This window comes from Scyliorhinus torazame, chromosome 20 (genome assembly GCF_047496885.1).
Source record: "Scyliorhinus torazame isolate Kashiwa2021f chromosome 20, sScyTor2.1, whole genome shotgun sequence".
NCBI lineage: Eukaryota > Metazoa > Chordata > Chondrichthyes > Carcharhiniformes > Scyliorhinidae > Scyliorhinus > Scyliorhinus torazame.
The window spans coordinates 7,220,490-7,246,367 of NC_092726.1; the positions used below are offsets into that span (position 1 = coordinate 7,220,490).

General features: G+C 52.4%; 1 protein-coding gene across 1 annotated transcript in view; it reads right to left on the reverse strand.

Moving 5' to 3' along the window:
- The window catches only part of LOC140397068 (neurofilament medium polypeptide-like), an 18,133-nt gene extending 16,972 nt beyond the window's left edge, over nucleotides 1-1,161 (reverse strand). The window contains exon 1 of the mRNA XM_072486100.1: nucleotides 11-1,161. Within this exon, the coding sequence (XP_072342201.1) occupies nucleotides 11-1,057 (1,047 nt within the window). The 5' untranslated portion in view covers nucleotides 1,058-1,161. The remainder of the gene's footprint in view (nucleotides 1-10) is intronic.
- Between the last annotated feature and the right edge of the window lie 24,717 nt (nucleotides 1,162-25,878).

A 25,878-nucleotide genomic window follows, 5' to 3' on the forward strand; every position in this document is an offset into this window, starting at 1 on the left:
TCTCTGCTACCTGGTAGTTGGACGCATCTGCAGTGTGCCTGTCCTCGATGTCAGTGAGCTGCCTCTCCAGAGACTCCTTGGTGCCTCTGACCGACTCCAGCTCGATGCTCTTCGACTGCAGCTGGCGCCGGTACTCGGTGATCTCGTCCCGGGCCGAGCGGATGGCGTCCTTGTTCAGCTGAGCCGCCTGGTTGAGCTTGGCGTAGCGGCCCTTGAACCACTCCTCGGTCTGCTGCAGGTTCTTGGCCGAGTGGCCCTGGAGCTGGGCGCGGATCTCCCGCAGGGCGGAGGTCAGGTCAGCCTGGGGGAAGTGGCCGGGCTCCAGGGTGAGCTGGGGGGCCTGGATCTGGGCGCAGAGCTCGGCCACCTCCTCCTGGTGGTTGGCCCGCAGGAAGGAGACCTCCTCCTGCAGGGACTGCGCCTTCTTGTCCAGCTCTGCCTGCAGCAGGGTGGCCTGCTGCGTCTCCTTGGCCAGCGCCCTGATGTTGGCCTCAGTGTCCTCCCGCTGACGTGCCTCCTCCTCCAGTCGCTCCCTCAGGCGCTGGAGGTCTTCCTCCAGGTGCTCAGACTGCAGCTGGATGTGCCCCTTGTCTTGCTGCACTTGCTGGAGGAGTTCCCGCAGCTCCCGCAGCTCCCCCTCATACACCTGGCCCAGCTGGCCTTGGTGGAGCTGCTGGTGGCGGTGGGCCTGCAGCTCGGTGTCCAGCTGCTTGTTGTGCTGCTCCAGGCAGTGCACCTTGTCAATGTAGCCGGCGAAGCGGTCATTGAGCCCCTGGAGCAGCTCCTTCTCGCTGCTGCTGCGCCCCGCCACCCTCTGCTCGCCATTCAGCCCGCTGCCCTGGCTCAGCTCCAGGCTGTCCGCGCTGCTGTACGCCCGGCCCGGCGCCTGCAGGCTGCCCAGCCGCCGGTAGCAGGAGGAGGAGGTGCTCAGCCCCCCGCCTCCTCCCCGGGACCACGACTGCGAGCGGAAGCCGCTGCTCCGGCTGCTGTAACTGCGGCTCTCCAACCTCCTGGAGCAGGAGGACGGGTTGCTGCCCGGCTCCAGCAGGTAGCTCATCTCAGCCCGGAGACTGTGTGTGTGTGAGAGAGAGAGACAGAGAGAGATTCACACTGACTGTCAGTCTGCTCCCTTTATACAGCCTCCTGCACACTCCCCAACGCTGCGCAGGCACCCCAGCTCGCCTCCTCATTGATCTGCTCAGCTGCAGGAGGAGGGACCTCTCTACTCTACCCTCCCTCCCTCCCCCACCTCTCTCCCTCCCTCCCCCCACCTCTCTCTCCCTCCCTCCCCACCACCTCTCTCTCCCTCCCCCCACCACCTCTCTCTCTCCCTCCCCCCACCTCTCTCTCCCTCCCTCCCCCCCACCTCTCTCTCCCTCCCTCCCTCCCCCCCCACCCCCTCTCTCCCTCTCCACCCCCCTCTCCCTCTCCACCCCCCCTCTCCCTCTCCACCCCTCCCCCTCTCTCCACCCCTCCCCCTCTCTCCACCCCTCCCCTCTCTCCACCCCTCCCCCTCTCTCCACCCCTCCCCCTCTCTCCACCCCACCTCTCTCTCTCCCTCCACCCCCACCTCTCTCCACCCCACCTCTCCCCCTCTCTCCACCCCACCTCTCTCCCTCCACCCCCACCTCTCTCCCTCCACCCCCACCTCTCTCCCTCCACCCCCACCTCTCTCCCTCCACCCCCCACCTCTCTCCCTCCACCCCCACCCCCACCTCCACCTCTCCCTCCACCCCCACCCCCACCTCTCCCTCCACCCCCACCTCTCCCTCCACCCCCACCTCTCCCTCCACCCCCACCTCTCCCTCCACCCCCACCTCTCCCTCCACCCCCACCTCTCCCTCCACCCCCACCTCTCCCTCCACCCCCACCTCTCCCTCCACCCCCACCTCCACCTCTCCTTCCACACCCCCTTTCTCCCTCCCTCCCCCACCTATCTCCCTCCATCCCCACCTCTCCCTCCACCCCCCCACCTATCTCCCTCCATCCCCACCTCTCCCTCCACCCCCACCTCTCCCTCCACCCCCACCTCTCCCTCCACCCCCACCTCTCCCTCCACCCCCACCCCCACCTCTCCCTCCACCCCCACCCCCACCTCTCCCTCCACCCCCACCCCCACCTCTCCCTCCACCCCCACCCCTCCCTCCACCCCCACCCCTCCCTCCACCCCCACCCCTCCCTCCACTCCCACCCCTCCCTCCACTCCCACCCCTCCCTCCACCCCCACCCCCACCTCTCCCTCCACCCCCACCTCTCCCTCCACCCCCACCCCACCTCTCCTCCACCCCCACCCCACCTCTCCCTCCACCCCCACCCCCACCTCTCCCTCCACCCCCACCTCTCCCTCCACCCCCACCTCTCCCTCCACCCCCACCTCTCCCTCCACCCCACCCCCACCTCTCCCTCCACCCCCCTCTCTCCCTCCACACACACCCCCACCTCTCCCTCCACCCCCCCTCTCTCCCTCCACACACACCCCCTCTCCCTCCACACACACCCTCTCTCCCTCCACACACACCCTCCCTCCCTCCACACCCCCCTCTCTCCCTCCACACCCCCCTCTCTCCCTCCACACCCCCCTCTCTCCCTCCACACCCCCCTCTCTCCCTCCACACCCCCCTCTCTCCCTCCACACCCCCCTCTCTCCCTCCACACCCCCCTCTCTCCCTCCACACCCCCCTCTCTCCCTCCACACCCCCCTCTCTCCCTCCACACCCCCCTCTCTCCCTCCACACCCCCCTCTCTCCCTCCACACCCCCCTCTCTCCCTCCACACCCCCCTCTCTCCCTCCACACCCCCCTCTCTCCCTCCACACCCCCCTCTCTCCCTCCACACCCCCCTCTCTCCCTCCACACCCCCTCTCTCCCTCCACACCCCCCTCTCTCCCTCCACACCCCCCTCTCTCCCTCCACACCCCCTCTCTCCCTCCACACCCCCCTCTCTCCCTCCACACCCCCCTCTCTCCCTCCACACCCCCCTCTCTCCCTCCACACCCCCCTCTCTCCCTCCACACCCCCCTCTCTCCCTCCACACCCCCCTCTCTCCCTCCACACCCCCCTCTCTCCCTCCACACCCCTCTCCCCCTCCCCCCCCCTCTCTCCCTCGCCCCTCTCTCACTCCGCCCCTCTCTCACTCCGCCCCTCGTAACCCCACCCAACCTAAGGGCAATTTATCATGGCCAATCCACCTGCACATCTTTGGTCTGTAGGAGGAATCCGGAGCACCCGGAGGAAACCCACACAGATATGGGGAGAACATCCAGACTCTGTACAGATAGTGACCTTAGCTGGGGAAACGAACCTGGGACCCTGGAGCTGTGAAGCAACTGTGCCAACCACTGCGCTACCGTGCTGCCCACAAGGACTTTCTAGCGAAACATTTAGAAAGCAGTGGCAGAATTAGTCAGAGTCAGCATGGATTTATGAAGGGAAATCATGCTTGACAAATCTGTTGGAATTCTTTGAAGAGATAACCAGTATAGTCGACAAGGGGGAGCCAGTCGATGTGGTATATTTGAACTTTCAGAAGGCATTTGCCAAAGTCCCGCATAAGAGATTATTGTGCAAAATGAAACGCATGGGATTGGGGGATTGTATTGAGGTGGATAGAAAACTGGTTGGCAGAGAGGAAACAAAGAGTAGGGATTAATGGGTCCCTTTCAAATTGGCAGGCAGTAACCAGTGGGGTACCACAGGGATCGGTGCTGGGACCCCAGCTATTCACAATATATATTAATGATTTGGATGATGGAACAAAAAGTAACATTTCAAAGTTTGCAGATGATACCAAGTTGGGTGGGAGGGTGAATTGTGATGAGGATGCAGGGATCCTACGGCAAGATCTGTACAGGTTGGGCAAGTGGGCAAATTAATGGCAGATGCAGTATAATTTGGATAAGTGTGAGGTTATTCACTTTGGAAGCAAAAACAGGAGGCAGATTACTACCTGAATGGTTGTAAATTGGGAGAGGGAGTGTGCAGCGGGACCTGGGTGTCCTTGTGCACCAGTCGCTGAAGGTAAGCAGGCAGGTGCAGCAGACGGTAAAGAAGGCTAATGGTATGTTGGCCTTCATTGAGAGAGATTTCGAGTATAGAAGCAGGGATGTGTTGCTGCAATTGTACAGGGCCTTGGTGAGGCCACACCTGGAGTATTGTGGGCAGTTTTGGTCTCCTTCTCTGAGGAAGGATGTTCTTGCTCTCGAGGGAGTGCAGCGAAGGTTTACCAGACTGATTCCAGGGATGGCGGGACTGTCATATGAGGAGAGATTGACGAGGTTAGGATTGTTCTCGCTGGAGTTCAGAATGAGGGGGGATCTCAGAGAGACTTATAAAATTCTAACAGGACTATACAGGGTAGATGCAGGAAGATGTTACCGATGGTGGGTGTGTCCAGAACCAGGGATCACAGTCTGAGGATTCAGGGTAAACCATTTCGGACAGAGATGAGGAGACATGTCTTCACACAAAGAGTGGTGAGCCTGTGGAATTCATTACCACAGGAAGTAGTTGATGCTAAAACATTGAATATATTCAAGAGGCGGCTGGATATAGCACTTGGGGAGAATGGGATCAAAGGCTATGGGGAGAAAGCAGGATTAGGCTATTGAGTTGGATGAGCAGCCAGGATCGTGATGGATGGCGGAGCAGGCTCGAAGGGCCAAAAGGCCTCCTCCTGCTCCTATCTTCTCTGCATCTATGTATGCTTCCTCCTCCTCCTGCACCAGCCACGTGTTTTGGATGTGTGCCAAGACATCCCACTTGTCCAAGCAGGTTCAACCCCCCCCCCCTCTAACCGAGCTGCACTTTATAAGGGAGGGGCAGAGAGGGGCGGGTGTGAGATTTAATAAACATTCACCTGGACATTCAGTGTGACACTGATTCCATCCAGAGGGTCTCCTGTTGAAGGTAAGCAGCGGGTCCCATCCCCCCCCCCCCCCCCCCCCCCCCCCCCCCACCACCACACACACACACATCCACGAGGCTGGGCTTGGCTGGTCCTGGAGTGGCAGCGTTCACATCATTTCTATTGCTGTAATGACTGGGTTTGGGATGATGATGATAATGTAGACGGAGGGCGGCTGATCACACACTGACTGAGATACGGCACTGGACCTTCCACCTGACTGGGGGAACCACGTGTGAGACATGGAGAGGGTGTGGAATGGGGTAGGAGGGTGAGGGGATGGGTACGAGGGTCAGGGAGGGAGATGGAGATTCAATTGTGTGTATTTGTATGAGTGTGTGGTTGTGAGTGTGAGAGTGTGAGGTTGAGTGTGTGGTTGTGAGTGTGAGAGTGTGAGGTTGAGTGTGTGGTTGTGAGTGTGAGAGTGTGTGGTTGTGAGTGTGAGAGTGTGTGTTTGAGTGTGAGTGTATCCACTTCCCTGAGTGCTCAGCCCACAGTCAGAGCTGGTTTGACAATCTGACCACACATTCTCTCCCCCCCCCCCCCCCCCCCCCCCCCCCCCCACCGCTGCCACCTCCCCCGGGTCTGTGCACTGTTGTATTTGCTCCTGTTGGAGGGTGCGGTGAAGGGGAGGACACCAATTCCTGTTGCAATGCGGGAGGAAGGGGGGGGGGGGGGAGTGGAGAGAAAGCCGGCTGCACACACACACACTGCAGTCAAACCCCTCCTTTCAGTGACACAGCAGAAATCACCCTCTACTGCCAGCAAGAGGGGCAAGCTCACTGACACCAGCCCACCCACAGCAAGCAGCAGGCACTGGGAGGTGAGGGGTCTGCCCTGCCGATCATTTAACCAGACTGCAGCTGCATTGGGAATGTGGGAAGAGGGAGATTCAGGCTGAATCACTGCCTCTGGCTCCCACAGTGCACAGCATTTCACTGAGTCAGGTCTATGCACCCAGGAAGCACAGACATATCCCTCACTTGTCAAATGTTATCCTCCCTCTCTTCAAATAAACGAACGCAAAGAAAAATAAATAGATATTCCGATCAAATCACTGATTTAGTCACACCGAGGAAGGTTACTTGTTTTGTGTTTTTATACATGTCTGAGATTCCTTCACTGAACAACACAACTCTTCCTAGCAGAGGGGCTTTGAAATTATTAATTTTCAAACAATCAGAGTGACGGGTTTCTGAGTAGATTCGATTGAGGATGTAGAAGTTTGTGTGTGGCACAGAATTGACATTTGGCTCCATTTACAGTCCTCGGGACGCCTGTCAGCCCATTCAGCACCTCAGCACTGTTCAGTCAATCAGGGGGGACAAACTGCAGCTTGCCCACTTTCCAATTACATTCATCCACAGACGGCAGAGTGAGGGTCAGATTTGAGGAGCACCTGCAATGCCCCTTTCCCCATTTGTGTAGTGGCAGGAGATTGCTGAGGAGCGTCTCAGAGACAGTGTATTTCAGAAGAGTGCGTCTCAGAAAGAGTGCGTCTCAGAAAGAGTGTGCCTCAGAGACAGTGCGTCTCAGAGAGAGAGCGTCTCAGAGACAGTGAGTCTCAGAGACAGTGAGTCTCAGAGACAGTGCGTCTCAGAGAGAGTGCGTCTCAGAGAGAGTGCGTCTCAGAGAGAGTGCGTCTCAGAGAGAGTGCGTCTCAGAGACAGTGAGTCTCAGAGACAGTGAGTCTCAGAGACAGTGAGTCTCAGAGACAGTGCGTCTCAGTGACAGTGCGTCTCAGAGAGAGTGCGTCTCAGAGAGAGTGCGTCTCAGAGAGAGTGCGTCTCAGAGAGAGTGCGTCTCAGAGAGAGTGAGTCTCAGAGACAGTGCGTCTCAGAGACAGTGAGTCTCAGAGACAGTGAGTCTCAGAGACAGTGCGTCTCAGTGACAGTGCGTCTCAGAGAGAGTGCGTCTCAGAGAGAGTGCGTCTCAGAGAGAGTGCGTCTCAGAGAGAGTGCGTCTCAGAGAGAGTGCGTCTCAGAGAGGGTGCGTCTCAGAGACGGTGCGTCTCAGAGAGGGTGCGTCTCAGAGAGGGTGCGTCTCAGAGACGGTGAGTCTCAGAGACGGTGAGTCTCAGAGACGGTGCGTCTCAGAGACGGTGAGTCTCAGAGACGGTGAGTCTCAGAGACGGTGCGTCTCAGAGACGGTGAGTCTCAGAGACGGTGAGTCTCAGAGACGGTGCGTCTCAGAGACGGTGCGTCTCACAGACGGTGCGTCTCACAGACGGTGCGTCTCACAGACGGTGCGTCTCAGAGACGGTGCGTCTCAGAGACGGTGCGTCTCAGAGACGGTGCGTCTCAGAGACGGTGCGTCTCAGAGACGGTGCGTCTCAGAGACGGTGCGTCTCAGAGACGGTGCGTCTCAGAGACGGTGCGTCTCAGAGACGGTGCGTCTCAGAGACGGTGCGTCTCAGAGAGGGTGTGCCTCAGAGACAGTGCGTCTCAGAGAGAGAGCGTCTCAGAGACAGTGAGTCTCAGAGACAGTGAGTCTCAGAGACAGTGAGTCTCAGAGACAGTGCGTCTCAGAGAGAGTGCGTCTCAGAGAGAGTGCGTCTCAGAGAGAGTGCGTCTCAGAGACAGTGCGTCTCAGAGACAGTGAGTCTCAGAGACAGTGCGTCTCAGAGACAGTGCGTCTCAGAGACAGTGCGTCTCAGTGACAGTGCGTCTCAGAGAGAGTGCGTCTCAGAGAGAGTGCGTCTCAGAGAGAGTGCGTCTCAGAGAGAGTGCGTCTCAGAGACGGTGCGTCTCAGAGACGGTGCGTCTCAGAGAGGGTGCGTCTCAGAGACGGTGCGTCTCAGAGAGGGTGCGTCTCAGAGAGGGTGCGTCTCAGAGACGGTGCGTCTCAGAGACGGTGAGTCTCAGAGACGGTGCGTCTCAGAGACGGTGAGTCTCAGAGACGGTGCGTCTCAGAGACGGTGAGTCTCAGAGACGGTGAGTCTCAGAGACGGTGCGTCTCACAGACGGTGCGTCTCACAGACGGTGCGTCTCAGAGACGGTGCGTCTCAGAGACGGTGCGTCTCAGAGACGGTGCGTCTCAGAGACGGTGCGTCTCAGAGACGGTGCGTCTCAGAGACGGTGCGTCTCAGAGACGGTGCGTCTCAGAGACGGTGCGTCTCAGAGACGGTGCGTCTCAGAGAGGGTGCGTCTCCGAGACACTGCGTCTCCGAGAGAGTGCGTCTCCGAGAGAGTGCGTCTCAGAGAGAGTGCGCCTCCGAGAGAGTGCGTCTCCGAGAGAGTGCGTCTCCGAGAGAGTGCGTCTCCGAGAGAGTGCGCCTCAGAGAGAGTGCGTCTCCGCGAGAGTGCGTCTCAGAGACAGTGCGTCTCAGAGAGAGTGGACGGGATTCTCTGGTCTCGGAGTCGATTTCGCGTTCAGCGATCGGCTGGGGAATCCCCATTGGTGCTGGAATCGGGGGCGGCGCCGCTTTTGCGTCACCTGAGGCCCTCCCCCAATACTCCGCCCCCGATGGCCGAGTTCCCGGCGGCGTGGGACGCGCGTGGTATTTTTTTCCGGGAACGCGTCATGGCGCTGCGGACTGAGCCCAGGGTCGCCACAGTCGGGTGGGAGCTGATCCGTGGGCAGGGGAGGGGGGCTTTGAGGGGGGTTGGGGGCACAGGTGGGGGGTGGTCCGGGAGTGACAAGTCTGGTCAAAGGGGGGGGGCCACTATTTGGCAGGCCAGGTCTGCGCACGGCCTGCGCCATGTTGCACGGCGTGGCCGCTACACACCATCACCGTGAGCATGCACGGCCACAGAACCAGCAATTCCCCAGCTGTATCCGCAGCTAGAGCCCGGGCCGTACGCTGCGTGCCTGTTCACTCCCCACCAGGAGAGGTGCAGCGTTGGCGCTGTTTTTCCGGGCCGAAAACGCCAGTGTTCCCACGCTGGTGTCAGGACATAGTTTCCCAAACGGAGAACCCAGTGCATCTCTGGGACTGTCCCACCTCTCCCCCAACAATTGCTATTTAAATTTCAGCAGATAGGCATATTGATAATGGGGGTCACAATTATTAATGGGCGATTAGGGATACCTTTTAATTATTGAATATACTGAGAATCAGCAACCTCCCCCATTGCCTGTGGGTCTTTGTTCGCAGTTCCCCGTGCCTCACGTGCGGGCGGGTTGGTGGACTGTCTGTGGAGCTGGCCATCTCCGCTCTGACACATTGCCGGTGGAAGAACTCACGGCAGGACGACACGGCACTGCGCACACGGACCCATCGCGTGGCTTCCCCTGCCCGTCGCTCCTTTCCTAAATTATTTACGGGGCGCGGGTGTCGCCGGACTGGGCCAGCATTTATTGCCCATCCCTAGTTGCCCTTCAGAAGGTGGTGGTGAGCTGCCTTCTTGAACCGCTGCGGTCCTGGTGGTGTAGGTACACCCACTGTGCTGTTAGGGAGGGTGTTCCAGGATGTTGCCCCAGCGACAGTGAAGGAAAGGCCAATGTCTTTCCAAGTCGGGGTGGGGACTGACTTGGAGGGGAACCTCCAGGTGGTGGGGTTCCTAGGTATCTGATGCTCGTGTCCTTCGAGAGGGCAATGACCAGTTAATCCTGGAGCGTGGCTTACACGATGAACGATTAAATGGAGCTCTCAGGGTGCAGGAGGACAATCTCTGCTGCTACTTTGGTCAGCAGGACATGGCGAGCTGTGTGCAGAAGGCAGCTGATTCAGAGAAAATGCCCAGGTTTGAAGTCAATGACCTCTGGCTGTTATCGTTAATGATTTCAGACTGCTCTCGCTCTGACTAATCTCACATTGGAAGAAATGTCCATTAAAGGAGGCGATTGTTTTCATTTGTGTCTACAGGTGTTATTCACCTGAACTGTTGGAGGTGTAAAGGGAAAGGCAAGGTGATGATGACACTTTGCAATTGTTACAACATGGGGAGGATTGGTGGAATTCCTGCACCGGTAGATTCTTGCCCCACTATCTATCCCCCAATAACGTTCCACCACAGCATTGGAAGGCATTCAGAGGGGAGATGTGAGGAGTTCACAGTGAACCCGTTCCCACAACTGAGGATGAGAGCCAAATCTCGACAGGAGCCGACAGGGTCCGAGAAGGCAGAAAAGGAACGCTTCTGTCTGACATCAAGAACCCAAGACTACAGGGCCCGGGGAAACGTACCCGAGGCTGTGAAAATAAGTCAGGGAGGAAATAGCAGATCCTCACTGGATACAGGTCTGGTGCCGGAGGACTGAGGGACTGCTCATAATGTACCTCCGTTTAAATTGGGAATGAGGGGTGGCCCACATTATTGCAGGCCAATCAGTCTAATCTCATTCATAAATTAATTATTGCAATCAATTCTGAAAGGCAGGATTAACTGTCACTTCGAAAGGCATGGATTAATCAAGGATAGTCAGTAAGGATTCGTTAAAGGACGATCGTGTCTGATGAAATTGAACTACTTTTTCGGGAAGGTAACAAGGAGGATGGATGAGGGTGGTACAGTTGATGTGATTTACATGGATTTCAGCAAGGCTTCTGACAAGGTTGCACATGGCAGGCTGGGTTAAAAAGCAAAGCCCATGGATTCCAGGGGAATGGAACGAGCTGGATTCAAAACAAAGGATAATTGTTATTGGATGTTTTTGTGACTGGAAGGGGTTCCACAGGGCTCGGTGCTTGCTCCCCTGCTTTCTGTGGTAGATATTAATGATTTGGATGTGTATGTAGCGGGTATGATCAAGGAGTTTGCAAACAACACAAAAATTGGCCAGGAGTGGGATAGCTGCAGACTGCAGGAAGATATCAATGGACTGGAGAGTGGGCAGACAAATGGTGACTGGAATTCAGTCCAGAGAGGTGACGCACCTGGAGAGGTCAAACACGGCAAAGGATCAGACCATAAATGGGAGAACACGGAGGTGTAGAGGAAGTTAGAGACCCTTTGGCGTGAATGTCCACAGATCACTGGAGGTCAGCAGGAAGTGGTTAAGAAAGCAAATGGAATCCTTCCCTGAACTAGCCGAGATACAAGAGCAAGGAGGTTATGCTGGAACGATGTAAAACATTAGTTAGGCCACAGCGTGAACACTGTGTGCAGGATGGAATTACATCAGCGAGAGTACAGAGGAGATTTACCCGGATGCTTCCACCCAGAATAGGAAAAGTACAGCCATGAGGAAAGATTGGATTGGCTGGGGTTGCTCCCGTTGGGACGGAGGAGGCTGCGGGGTGGGGATTTGATTGCGGAGTATAAAATAGTGAGGAGCGGGTGAGTGGGATTGGCCTCTTTACTCCAGCAGAGAGGTCAGTGACTCGGGGGCATCGATTTAAAGTGATTGGTGGAACGGTTAGAGGGGAGGTGAGGAAGTCTCTATTCACCCAGAGGGTGCGAGGGGTCTGGAACTCACTGTCTGAAAGGGCAATGGAGGCCAAAACCCCCGACTCATTTTGGAGGTGCCTGGATGGGCACCTCAAACACTGCAAGCTGCAGAGAAACAGACCAGACTGCTGGCACGTGGGATGTGGCTGGGTGAAAGGCTTTGTGGCTGACACAGACGTGATGGGCCGAGTGGCCTGTTTCTGAGCTGTAAAACTCCCCTGATTCTAGCCCTGACAAAGCGTCTGAGTGCTCTGTGCGGAAGGAAGTGGCTTCCAATGGGCACTGCTCAGCTGGAAGTGACAAATTAAACCCCCTTCCCTCTTGGGACAGCACTCGTCCTTCTCACAAACAGACTGAAGGTAAGCGTGGCGATCCAATAAATACCTTCATCACCTCATCTCCACATCTGCCATCTTCTTCAGCCTGGCCTCTGCGCTGCTCAAACGGTGGCCTCTCTCACTTCGCCCACTTCCTCTGCCCGACGTTTGGCGGCAGTGCCTTCAGGTCACCTCAGCCCTCAGCTCTTGGAACTCCCTCTCAAAATCTCTCTGCCTCTGCTTCCTCACCCTTGCACCCAACCTCTTTGGTCAACTGACCTTCGGACTCTGTATTTGACACAGGGCCACACGATCTGACAACGCCCCTCAAAAGCCCTGGCATGTTTCAGCAACTGAGAGCACCTCAGGATATTTGAAAGGTGCTATATAAATGCAACTGTGAGCTTCAGCAAGACAAACGGTAAACGCGGTGGAGTTTAAGGACCAACAACAGATAACTAAATCGTATCGAAGACTGTGACATTCAGGACCAGCGACGAAGCTCAGCCCACTGTTCAAATCCCACTCTACCAATTCTCAGCTTTCCCCCGGCTCCTCATTCAACATATTTTTTAACGCGTTCTTTAAAGTTGACCAGCTTTTCCAGGTCGTGGCCCAGTTCAGATTCTTGCTGCATTGCAGGTTAAAGGATACTGGTTGAGTGACACTGTCAGGTGCCCGCCTCTGCTGGGACCAAGGTATCAGTCACCTGTCCACTGTCACACCCACCCACAGCAAGCACTGCCTCCTTCAGGGAAACCATTTCTCCAGCCAGTGGCGGACCTACATTTTTGGGGCCCTGAAGCTTGAACTGTTACGGGGGCCCCTTCGCAACCAGCAACGAGGTCTGGGTAACCACTGTTATCTTCTTCAATGGGGTTGTTCCACGACAGATCACCACAGAGTTTTTCAAAATGTAACCACTACATCTCAGATTGTGATTCAAATTGCTGTACTGGATTATCTCACATGTCAAAGCCGCTGGTTAGGGTTAAACCCCTTCTCAGAAAGTCAAGCGCCATTTTGTAAGATTTATAATAAATAAATTAAATAGGCTTAACTAGGCTATGTTCAAGCTAGCCTACGCTAGGCTAGACTAAGTTAGGCCACCAAAACTCATAGGCTAAGGTAATGTAACACAATTTTACCATTATTTGAACACTTTTCATAATAAACACCTGTAATTTAACACAAATGCACCCTTTTATTACTTTGTCATAAACACTTGTAACATAGTATTAGCCTCGGCTATGCGGTCGGAGACTACCTTCCGTTCACCTCTTCATTGAAACAATAGGCTTAGGCTAATCAAACACTATTTCACCTTTATTACTTCCCTTACTTTTCTAAATATAACATTTATTTTTGAGTAGGGGTAATTAAAATATTGTAATCTTCTGAACACTTTATTGAAAAAAAATTGTTTTTCCTCAAAGCGAATATCTAATTCCCTTTTGAAAGTTAACACTGAATCTGCTCCCACCACCTGCTCAGGCAGCGCATTCCAGATCGTAACAACTGCAAAAAATTCCCCTCATCTCTCCCTGGGCCTGGATAGACGATGTCCTCAAATCTCCATACTCTGCTTACCATTTCTCCTCATTTACTCGACCTCAGGGGCTGGCTTAGCACAGGGCTAAAGAGCTGGCTTTGAAAGCAGACCAAGGCAGGCCAGCAGCACGGTTCAATTCCCGTAACAGCCTCCCCGAACAGGCGCCGGAATGTGGCGACTAGGGGCTTTTCACAGCAACTTCATTTGAAGCCTACTTGTGACAATAAGCGATTTTCGTTTCATTTCATTTCATTCAAAACCCCTTCCTGATTTTATACTCTCGTACTAAATCTCCTGTCCATCCGCTTTCCTCTAAGCATCACCGGCTCAAGGGAGTTCCAAGAGCTGAGGGCTGAGGTGACAAGGGAAGGATGAGAAAATATTCCTTCAGTGGACAAAAAAAAAATTACAGGCTAAGAAAATAAGAAGAATTTATTCTGCAGAAAAGATGCCAAACAGTGGGAAGGACCAGTAACTCTGATCACCAGCTGAATATGATGTCAATTGTAAGGTAGACTTAATAATTTATTTGCAATCTAAGTTGAGCCTTAAAATGAATGTTGGAATCGGTTATTAACTATGATATTTCGTTCCAGTCTCCCATTATTTTATTTTGACAATTGTAAATCTAAGTTTCAGGAGATTTTAATTACTCACATTGCACAAAACAAAATATTTCTCTGTATTGACAGCTCCATATTGGTGTTTATGTTCCACACAAAGGTCCTACTATTGTTATAGAATCATAGTGTGATATAATTTACTGTACAGAAGGAGGCCATTCGGCCCATTGAGTCTGCACCGGCCCTCGGAAAGGGCACCCTACTTAAGCCCATGCCTCCACCCTATCCCCGTAACAGTGCGTGTAGTCTTTATGTCTGTATCAATTATTATATATTTATGGCCCTCTGTTCTAGTCTTATCCTGGGAAGTAGAAATATCTTTGCTCCGTCTACCCAATCTAAGCCTTTCATCGTTGGGTGGCATGGTGGCACAGTGGTTAGCACTGCTGCCTCACTGCGCCAGGGAACCGGGTTCGATTCCCCGCTGGGTCACTGTCTGTGCGGAGTCTGCACGTTCTCCCCGTGTCTGAGTGGGTTTCCTCCGGGTGCTCCGGTTTCCTCCCACAGTCCAAAGACGTGCCGGTAAGGTGGATTGGCCATGTTAAAAAATTGACCCGCCGGTTAGGTGGGAGAACGGGGATACTGCGGGGAGTGGGCTGGAGTTGAGGTGCTCTTTCAGAGCATCGGTGTGGGCTCCATGGGACGAATGACCTCCTTCTGCACTGTAGGGATTCAATAATTCTATGGTCATCATTGAGACCTCTGTCAGATTTACCCCTCGCCCTTCCCTGGACTCATGTAAAGAGCTGGAGGCCCATTGAAGCTTTTCTGATTGGTATAACTTCACAGTCAGATGTCATTCTGGTAAATCGATTTTGCATCTTCTCCAGGGCCTCCATCTCCTTCATATAATATGGAGAGTAGCACAGTGTACAGTCGCCCATGTGTAGTCTAACTGAGCGTCGACACACGTTTAACATCACCTTTGCCTTTCAATTCTGCCTCACACTCCCCCTCCAGAAATAAACCACTGAGCTTGTTTTTTGTTTGAAACAGGCTTCCTGACCCGTCCATACTTTCCGTGTTTTGTGAATTGGTACCCACCTCTCCTGCTGTTTCTTTATCCCATTTGCACACATTTTCCAAGGATGGTGTGATCTGTATATTCTACCCGCCTCACATTTCTCAATATTGTAACTGAGAAGCTCTTCAGCCAATTGCTGATAACAGGAATGTAGACAAGTTATTTCCTGGTCAATGGGCACCTTCTCCATTTTACAACTGGCTTTCTCGTTCGAGCCCTCAGTTTCTAGGTCCAATGATCTCCTATTTAATGATATTTTGGCGCAGGAAGTGCTTCACGACAGATGCAGTACTTCTGGCTGCGAGTGAATCTGTTGCTGATCACACTTCGCAGAAATATCTCCGATACATTCAGTCAAAAGATCAAAGACTGCTCATGGAATCTCTACTTTACAGAAGGAGGCCATTCGGCCCACCGGGTCCACAACGACCCTCTCAAAGGGCCCACGGCCCCCACCCTAATCGCGGAAACGCCACCGAACCTTTTGTGCCCGCATAGGAGACTGTGAAATGAGTTTAGAGCCCATGGCGTTGAGGGCAAGGTCCTGGCATGGACAGAGGATTGGCTGACTGGCAGAGAGTGGGGATAAAGGGGTCTTTTTCAGGATGGCAGCCAGTGACTAGTGGTGTGCCTCAGGGGTCTGTGCTGGGACCACAGCTTTTCACAATATTGTGATGGGATAGGGTTTAGAAAACTCCATTCGTGGAATTTACCTGACCTACACCTATTGATTTTGGTTATGATGAGCACAAGGCCTAACTTTCAGGCGTTAATCAACAGAGGCCTGAAGCATTGCAATCAAAAAACAAGCTTCATTCTACGGATTTAGTCAACAGTTTTATAAACACACACAGTAAGCATTTTGATCAACAACTACAAACATAAATACTGCAAACAGCTACAGTAATCTGTGTATCACGCTTAATGAATCCCCCCCTTTACTGTTCCAATTTAATAACAAGATCCAAGTAGAAACCAGAAACCCTTTTCCAAAGGTGCGGCCCAATACACGGCGCTCTTACTATCTTTAAGACTTGGTATGGATACTCTGTTTCCCTTCTCAAGTAGTAGATTTGAATTCTTTCCGGAAGGCAGTTTTCTCTTTTCAAGTTATCGAGTAATCTGGAAATAGCTTTTAGAATGCAGATAGAGAGCCACTTATTTCCAACCTGTGCAGAACACCAGTTCAAACTCGAAATGAAAGTAAAACTCAGAGCCACAGCCCAGCTCCACCCACACAATGACATCACTGAAGCCATGTGATAAGACAAAAGTATTTTTTAAAAGGGACACTGACATGACAATATACATTAACGATCTGGAAAATGGAACTGAAGGCACTGTTGCTAAGTTTGCAGATGATATAAAGATATGCAGAGGAACAGGTAGTATTGAGGAAGCAGGGTGGCTGAAGACTCATTGAATCATAGAATTTACAGTGCAGAAAGAAGCCATTCGGCCCATCAAATCTGCACCGGCCCTTGGAGGGAGCATCCTACCCAAGCCCACACTTCCACCCTATCCCCGTAACCCAGTAACCAAGAAGGATTTGGACAGGCCAGGAGAGTGGACAATGAAGTGGCAGATGGAATACAATGTGGAAAGGTGTGAGGTTATGCACTATGGAAGGAGAAATGGAGGCACACACTGTTTTCTAAATGGGACGATGCTTAGGAAATCAGAAGCACAAAGAGACGTGGGAGTCCTTGTTCACGATTCTCTTCAGGTTAACGTGCAGGGTCAGTCGACAGTTGGGATGGCAAATTCAATATTAGCATTCATGTCGAGAGGGCTAGAATACAAGAGCAGGGATGTACTTCTGAGGCTGTACATGGCTCTGGTCAGACCCCATTTGGAGTATTGTGAGCAGTTTTGATTAATAAGGGGATCAGGGGTTATGGGGAGAAGGCAGGAGAATGGGGATGAGAAAATATCAGCCATGATTGAATGGCGGAGCAGACTCGATGGGCCGAGTGGCCTAATTCTGCTCCAGTGTGTTATGGCCACCGAGGGGCAACTGATCACGGCCAATCCACCTAACCTACTCATCTTTGGACAGCGGAAGGAAACCGGAGCACCGGAGGAAAACCACGCAGACATGGGGGGAAAGTGGAAACTCCAGTTAGACAGTCACCTGAGGCTGGAATTTAACCCGGGTCCCTGGAGCTGTGAGGCAGCAGTGCTAACCACTGTGCCACCGTACCGCCCAATTACAATCTACAATACACAGATACTCAGGAACACATATGCTTACACACTCACTCTGACACACGCTCACTCCCACACACGCTCACTCTGACACACACACACACACTCCGACACACATTCACTCCCACACACACTCACTCACTCCCACACACACTCACTCACTCCCACACACACTCACTCACTCCCACACACACTCACTCACTCCCACACACACTCATACCGACACAATGCCACACACACACCACTGATTATTGGTTATTTAGCTCTCCTTGTCTGCCCTGTTCCTTTTATAACTGTGCCCGGTGAGTAGGGTACTTACCCAAAGTGTTCAAATGGGGATTAATCCATCTCACATTCTGACTCAGAGACAAGAGAACCAAACTGAATTGACATGAGTTTAAATATCTTGTCGAGTGCTTTTAATCATATAAAATAATTCCTCCCATTACAACAGCCTTCCGACAGTACTCCAGCTGCGAGGCATTCTGGAACAGGACGTGTTTGTGGAAGGTGCTGCACAGGGGGACCCATTGGGAATTCAGGTGAGAACAGGAAAACTCACGACCATTGTGTCGATGCAATTATGGAGAAACTAGATAAGTACATGGCTGACTTTCCAATCGACGAGGTACAATCACTAAACACAGTGAATATTAAACAGCATGCAAAGACACAGCAGACCAGCCAGCGTCATGAAGGAAAGGCCGGCTCGGATGTTTCTGCTGTATATTCCACATCAGAACAGTTTACAGTGATGCACATGAACTCCCCCCATCACTGCAACTGCAGATCACTGCAGGTCTGAAACCTCCAAGTGTTTAATCGATGTGGAGCTGCGGTGAAGAAGCAAATACAGAGAAGGCTAGGGCGTGTCTAACGTACACCTAACAGCTGAGCTGCTGCTGATGGTCATTCTTGAAGACGAGGCATCTCAGCAATTATTGACCATCCCTAATTGCCCCTTCAGAAGGTGGCGGTGAGCTGCCTTCTTGAACCTGCTGCAGTCCCTGAAGTGTAGGTACACCCACTGTGCTGTTAGGGAGGGAGTTCCAGGAAGTTGCCCCAGCGACAGTGAAGGAACGGCCGATATATTTCCCAGTCGGGGTGGTGAGTGACTCGGAGGGGAACCTCCAGGCCGCGGGGTTCCCAGGTCTTGTCCTCCTAGATGGTAGTGGTCGTGGGTTTGGAAGGTGCTGTCTAAGGAGCCTTGGTGAGTTACTGCAGTGCATCTACACACGGCTGCCACTTTTTGTCGGTGGCGGAGGGAGTTTTAGGTTGTACACGGGGGTTGGAGTTTGTGTTTCACGAACCTGAATGTGTAGAAAGGGCAGGTGTAAGGGTCATTTACTCATTGATGGGTCGCTCTCAATTCAGAAACTGGAAGCATCAGCAGTTTGTCATCAATCAATATGAATTGATTTAAATCTGAAAGAACTGCCACAAAACTCCAAGTGGACCATTATAATCCTGCTGAACTGGAGTGCAAAACCTGCTTACAGTAGTTATTGTTCAATCAGGATTATCTGTGAGGTCTTGACTGATGTTCCAACATCTGTCACTTGGCAAACCTTGAGGAATTTCCAACATGAGGTGATTTGGTTGAACTCTATTTTCAAGTTGTCTTTTCGAGAAAGGAAGGAAGGGTAGAGGAGATGTAAGAGGCAGGTTTTTTACAGAGGGGGTAGTGGGTGCCTGGACCTCGCTGCCGGAGGAGGTGGTGGAAGCAGGGACGATAGTGACGTTTAAGGGGCATTTTGACAAATACATGAATAGGATGGGAATAGAGGGATACGGACTCCGGCAGTGTAGAAGATTGTAGTTTAGACAATTGGAATGGCCGGCACGGGCTTGGAGGGCCGAAGGGCCTGTTCCTGTGCTGTACTTTTCTTTGTTCTTTGGGTCTGAAAGTTCATTCCGCGCAGGGCAAGAGATGCGAGTGCTTTCATAAATAACCATGTTGCAATTCATGTGCCCTGTGTGAGGGCCAATCCCTCACAAGTCAGGCCCAGCATCCGGGAACAAGAAAAGGTCATTCAGTCCATCGAGCCCGCACCTCCATTCAGTCAGTTCAACGCTCGCTGAGAACGCGACAGGTCACGCGAGCTCAGTTCCGTTGCTGAAACCCATTTGGCCGCCTGAGCATTCGGCTCGCCTGCCGCTGGCTGGATCTTGCTGTGCACTGATCGGCTGCTGAATTCTTCCACCTCAACAAGCGACTGCACTGATCAAATAAAATAAAAAAGAGAACTGCCCCCCCCCCCCAAACTACCGGGGAATGTGTGAGGGGGAAATTGAATGGAGCGCAGTCCTTGGCCCCCAAGGGGGTTATAACAGGTGCCATATTATGGCACGTTTGCACTGTGGGCTGCACTTTGGGGAAATTAACTTGACAAAGCTGTTCAGCCAGGTGACCCTGTCGCTAATTTCCCCGTCTCACAGAACCTCCGAGGTGACCAGCCGCAGTCTCCTTGGCCTCCTCCCCCGAGGTGTTATTCAAACATTCTCTGCTCGGAACGGGATTGGGGCACTAGGGGGGCGAGGCGGGGTGGTTGCTGTGGATCTGGAGTCACATGTAGGCCAGACCAGGGACCGGGTTTCCTGACCTGAAGGACGCGACCAAAGTTCAGAGGTTTACCAGGCTTGTACCAGGAATAGGTGGGTTGTCCATTCCGCGGAAAGGTTGGGTTTGTATCTACTGGGGTTTAGAAGAGTGAGAGGCGACTTGATTGGAACCTTTAAGATCCTGAGGGGTGTTGACAGGGTGGGTGTGGGGAGGACGTGTTCTCTTGTGGGAGAACCTAGAACCAGGGGGTCACCGTTTACATTGAAAACAGAGATGAGCAGAATTTCTCTCTCTTTTGTGAGTCTGGGGGGACTCTCTTCCTGAAAAGGCAGTGGAAGGCAGATTCTTGGAATATATTTAAGGCAGAACTGGATAGACTCTTGGCAAGCAAAGGGGTGAAAGGTTATCAGGGGGAGGCGGAAGGTTACAGTCAGCTCAGGCACAACCTTATTGAATGGCGGGGCAGGCCCGAAGGGCCGACTCCTAATGGGTGTGTTTGTTTACCCCAGGTGACCCCGAGATGCTAAACTGGCCGCAGAATCAACCCAGCTATCCGATCCTTCCTGAAGGCAAATCACACCCAGCAGATCGCTTGGGCCGAGAGAAGGTCTGGCCAGAGGTTCCCATGGCAACAGGCTAGTGAGGCACTAAATCACTGACCGATCGGACAAGAGATTATTCATTCAGTTCAACAACCGTCATTTCAGGGCGAATCCCTCTCCTTTCCCTGCATTTCTTCACCGTGACTATTAGACCGTCTGGCCATCTGAAAAAGGCCCTCCCATCACTGCATCAACACAGCCTCTGGCTTTGAGCTGCAGGTAAATGAGACCCTGGACTCTGCCGCAGGTGATCATCGATGAAAAGAGGGCTCTGGATCGTGTGCAGGAAGGCGGGATCAGAAAGAGCACCTGGGTGTCCTCGGGCTGGCACGGCCGGGATGGGCTGAATGGCCCTCTTCCGCACTGTGACTTGCGGTGCTGTGATTCTGAGGGCTGTCTGTCAGCTGAGCTGGAAGGCAGCGCCCCCTCCCCCGTTGCCTGCCACTGTTTGCAGGAGTCACTGGCGGTTCTGGCACCTGGCAACAGACGAGAAGGGCGGGGGAGGACCACCACTGTGGGGTGCAGCTTGTTGGCAATCCCTGCTCCAGGTTATCAGTGACAAGTACTACCTTTCCCAGGCTGTGAGCCGATGTAAACTGGCCGGGGATTGACAGCGGTGTGAAAGCAGCAGTGTAGTCAGGTCAATCAGCTGTGCCTGAACTCAGGAGATTAGCTCCGTCAGGCAGGCTGGTTTACACAGAGATCTCGCTCAGCAAAGACACAGGTGTTGGACACTCACGTGTGCTCACAACTTTATAGAAACTCTCAAAACTGGAATGAGGCCCATTCAGCCCAGAGTGCCTGTGTGGGTTTATGGAAGGGGTCAGTATTTAATCTGCTGCCAGCCCCCCTTTCCAGGAAAGTCTGAATTCCCCTGCCTTTGTTTTTGCTAATTATCTCAAATCTGTGTCCACATGACTTTCCTGCCAGTGAAAACAGTTTCTCCGTATTCACGTGATCTAAATCCTTGCAGGAATTTTCAGCACCGCTATTGCACTCACACCACCCCCCCCGCCCCCCCAGGACCCCCTAAAGCCTGCTCTATGGAGAACCCCGGTAAACCCATGCCGGGACTGGAGAACCCCGGTAAACCCATGCCGGGACTGGAGAACCCCGGTAAACCCATGCCGGGACTGGAGAACCCCGGTAAACCCATGATGGGACTGGAGAACCCCGGTAAACCCATGATGGGACTGGAGAACCCCGGTAAACCCATGACGGGACTGGAGAACCCCGGTAAACCCATGACGGGACTGGAGAACCCCGGTAAACCCATGCCGGGACTGGAGAACCCCGGTAAACCCATGCCGGGACTGGAGAACCCCGGTAAACCCATGACGGGACTGGATAACCCCGGTAAACCCATGCCGGGACTGGAGAACCCCGGTAAACCCATGACGGGACTGGAGAACCCCGGTAAACCCATGCCGGGACTGGACGATCCCGCCGGTGTGAACAGACAGCAAATTCCAACTGAAGCCCCTCATCCCTGGCCCTCTGTCCAATTCGCCTCCCAGCTCCTCCGTGCCCTCCCCAAGGCCCGTCGTTGAAAGGCTCAGAACGCGACACAAGACCCCAGCGATTTTACGGACCTTTCCAAATCCTCTGCTGCGAGGTGGCGGAGATGGGAAGAGTGGGGAGCTCACGCTCCAGACTCAGATTTGAGATTTCAGCAGATTCCACCCCCCCGGGTGTTGTTCGTCCTCCCCATAGTGGGTGTGATGGAAATCCTTGATGCTGCGGTCTGAAGTGGAAAAACCAACCCAACGAGTCTTATTGTAGGCAAGTGCGACCTGTCTGCGCCGCTCTTGGTTAGCATTGAACCTCCGCCCATCATGGGACCCAACTTCCCTTGGCCACAAAAACATTTTGCATGTCGAATTTCCCTGTTCCAAAGGAGCCTTCGAAATTGGACCAACCACAACGCTCTCTGTCCTCAAAGTCAAGTTTCCAACCCCAAGGAAGGGAATCTTCTCAAAGCATTGCTTGCTGCTTCACTATTGATCACTGTCCTTCAGGGTCCAAATTTGATTGCCAAACCTTGGCACCAAAATACGCAGCCCCATCAGCTCCCAATCCTTTAATGAAGCTGACATTTCACATCCACGTCCCAGCCAGCAGGCTCTGCCAACAGAACGGAGCTTTTAAAAATGATTGCTTGCCATTATTTCAGCCTGACGAGACCGCCTCGGAGATTGTCAGGGGGTAGCAGAGGGAAATTGACGCTGAGATATTTGTATGGTCCATGATAAATCACAAAATATTGATCGTCTGAGCTGGCCGGTCTGGGATTGGGATAGTAGGACACAGAATGCTGACTGATTGCCTTTCCGAGAAAGGCTTAAATGAGCTTGCAAGGTGACACGCGGCATTTGTAAACTTAATAGCTGTCACTGTGTAATTCTGCTAAAACACAGCACCAATCAAATTAACTGGACTAATTGCTTTCTTTAAATGCTCCCTCTCTACACTCGGTGGCAGACAGTTAAGGTGGAAATAATTTTTTGAATGTCACACTATCCATTCTCCCTTTCCCCTTGCATCAGCAGTTTTCAGGTGCCTCTAAGCAACTCACCCCCTCTCTGGGCTAGTGTGGTTCCAATGTCTTTGAATTATTCTTTCATCGCTGGGCTAGCCCAGCATTCATTGCCCATCGCAACTGCCCCTTGAGAAGGTGGTGGTGAGCCACCTTCTTGAACCGCTGCAGTCCACGTGGTGTAGGTACACCCGCGGTGCTGTTAGGGAGGGAGTTTCAGGATTTTGACCCAGTGACAGTGAAGGAACGGCTGCTGTGATGGTGAGTGACTTGGAGGGGAATCTGGGCGGCCCAGTGGTTAGCACTGCTGCCTCACAGCGCCAGGGTTCCGGGTTTGATTCCGGCCTTGGGTGACTGTGTGGAGTTTGCATGTTCTCCCCGTGTCTGCGTCGATTTCCTCCGGGGGCTCCGGTTTCCTCCCACAGTCCAAAATGTGCAGGTTAGGTGGATTGGCCATGCTAAAGTTGCCCCTTGGTGTCCTAAGATTTTGTGAGGTTACTTAGTTACGGGCGAGTGGGCCTAGGCAGGGTGCTTTTTCAGGGGGTTGAGGCAGAGTCGATGGGCCGAATGGCACTGTAGGGTTCTGCGCCTAGGTGGTGATGTTGCCAGGTGTCTGCTACTCTTTCCCTCTGTATGTCAAGGAAGTAAGACATGGGTGGTCATTGAAATCCAGCCCCTGGTCTTGAACCCACGGTTCCCCCTTCAATATCGGAGAAGGCAGCAAACCCAAGGACTTGCTAACCAATTGAATGGAACTGTCCCAGAGAAAGTATCAATCTGCTGTCAGACTGTTCCCTTCACTCTGGGGTTGTGGACCAGAGGAACCTGTTTCTATTCATCTACTCCATCGATTTCTTTTGTCAATTTCAACACCTCTATCAGGTCATCCCTCAATCATCTGAAGTCAGAGGAATGTCAGGCACCTTTCTGAAATTAGCCCTAAACATTTAATATTCCCAACTTGATGTTACCTGGTGACCTCGCCCTGTCCAGGGCGAGATTGTCCTTGCTGAAATGGAGTTCGATCACCGATCGACAGGGCTGAATCGCCCGATGATCAACGATCAACGCCTGGAGTGCAGCATGAAGATGTATGGAGGGGACATTCCTGTTCCTTCCTCTTTCAGATCATCGTGGATTGACTGACTGCCGCTGATCATGGGGAGTTGGGAGAGCTGCGGACAGCCTGCATCATCGCTCTGCAGGTATTTGAACGCCTCCAGGTTGGAAGGTTGTGAGTTGGTGTCCTGGTCCAGAGAGTTGAGCTCAGGACTGAGGGAGGGCTGCATTGTCAGAAGTGCCCATTTTCAGTCGAGATATCACACTGGTGCCTATTCCATTTGGTCTCGAGATTGGGGTTTTATTTCGGGTTTCGAACCGTCAGACGGACTTAAAACATTAACTCTGTTTCTCTCTCCACAGGTGGTGGCAGAACCATTGAGTCTTTCTGGCACTTTCTGATTTTATTTCTTTCGGGTTTGCATGCTCCCCGAAGGCTGCTCCTGTTGACCGTTATTTGTCCAAAGCATCATTGTTTATTTACATATCTCTCTGCAGCTCAAGACTCTGCATGAGGCTGTGTTTCTGCTACTCACCATTTCTCAGTCTCTCTATCCGCGAGATTATACGATAGTATTACAATCCAAGACCAGATCCCAACAGTGGATGGGACACTGCACCAAAACCCCACCATTTTAGTTTAATTTTGTAAGACTATGAGGAAAGGATACCTCGTTCCAGGACTGATTTCACGAACAGGGATATGGTTTCATTAAAACACACGTTATTACTAACACTGTTAAAATATCATTAGCATCACACAGAAAATACCTTACAATTACTCCTCAAAGAATGCTAATTAGTACAGTCAATACAATACCCTTAACTGCTATCTTTATTCCCACTTATACAACAACAAAATAAACCATCTCCACTCTCAATCCACCTTAAATACAAATGACACAGAGGAATACTTGCTTTGCAGAGTTATTCTTTGAGAAAGACCTCTTGACACAGCTTTACAGAAAATGTATAACTCCTTTGTGAAATTCTGGCTGTATGTCTTCAACAGCTGTGTCTCTGCTTGTTACAGCTCCCCCCTTGTCCTCAGACAAGTCTGCGCTACTTTAAAGACTGTTAATCTCTTTTTACGAAACGGCAGAGAGCAAAACCTGACTTGCGGTGCCAGCTTTATCGAGAACATAGGGGCTGGTCTAGCACACTGGGCTAAATCGCTGGCTTTTAAAGCAGACCAAGGCTGGCCAGCAGCGCAGTTCAATTCCCGTACCAGCCTCCCTCAACAGGCGCCGGAGTGTGGCGACTAGGGGCTTTTCACAGTAACGTCATTGAAGCCTACTTGTGACAATAAGCGATTTTCATTTTCATTCATTTTTCAACATAACTGAACTGAAAATGCTTTTTCAAAATGCCTGATGCCTCAGCTCCACCCAGCAATGACATCACCTCACCAAGCTGGACAACTAATTAACTCCCCAGGGAATCCCCTTGATCAAAACAAAGCTGCATTAGCCCAAGCTTTACATGATGGCTAATTGCACCCTGGCTCCTAAAACGTACTTGTTTCTCAATATACGATTTTTAAAAAAACACTGCAGCAGTCTAACACACACACTAATCAATGTTTTTAACCCTTTACTTCACCAAATACGTATAATACAATATATCACAAATTCCTACATTCATCCCAATAGTTACAGCAGTATCAGGTACTTTTGATACTAATCCTTTACTCTACATCTTCCCGTACCAGACCCGATACTATGGGATCATCACAAAAACAGTTCCCTGGCCATGATGACGTTGCTGATTCTGGGAGTTGGCTGTGCGTGAATTGGCTGCCGTACCTCCTACATTCTAACAGTGACGACACCTCAAGAAACATCAATGGCTGGAATGTGCTTCTGAGGCATCATGAGGTTGTGAAAAGTGCTGCAGGGGTGTAAGTGTTTCCTTCCCCTTCGTTCTCCACCTTGCTCCCTGGTTGTGGTTTGTTCTGGAGTCTGGATTAGCTCACGCTATGACTCAGATCATTAACTTCCTGGAGTTCAGCCGATGGAGGCACAGCTACTTTTATTTTGTTCCCTGTGTACTTGTGACAATAAATAGATGAGTTGAACAATGGATTAAATTTGCTTTTCTCTTCATGGGAAAGGTGGGTTTGCGAGGCGGGTGTTCAACATCCACATACTGCTATCCTGT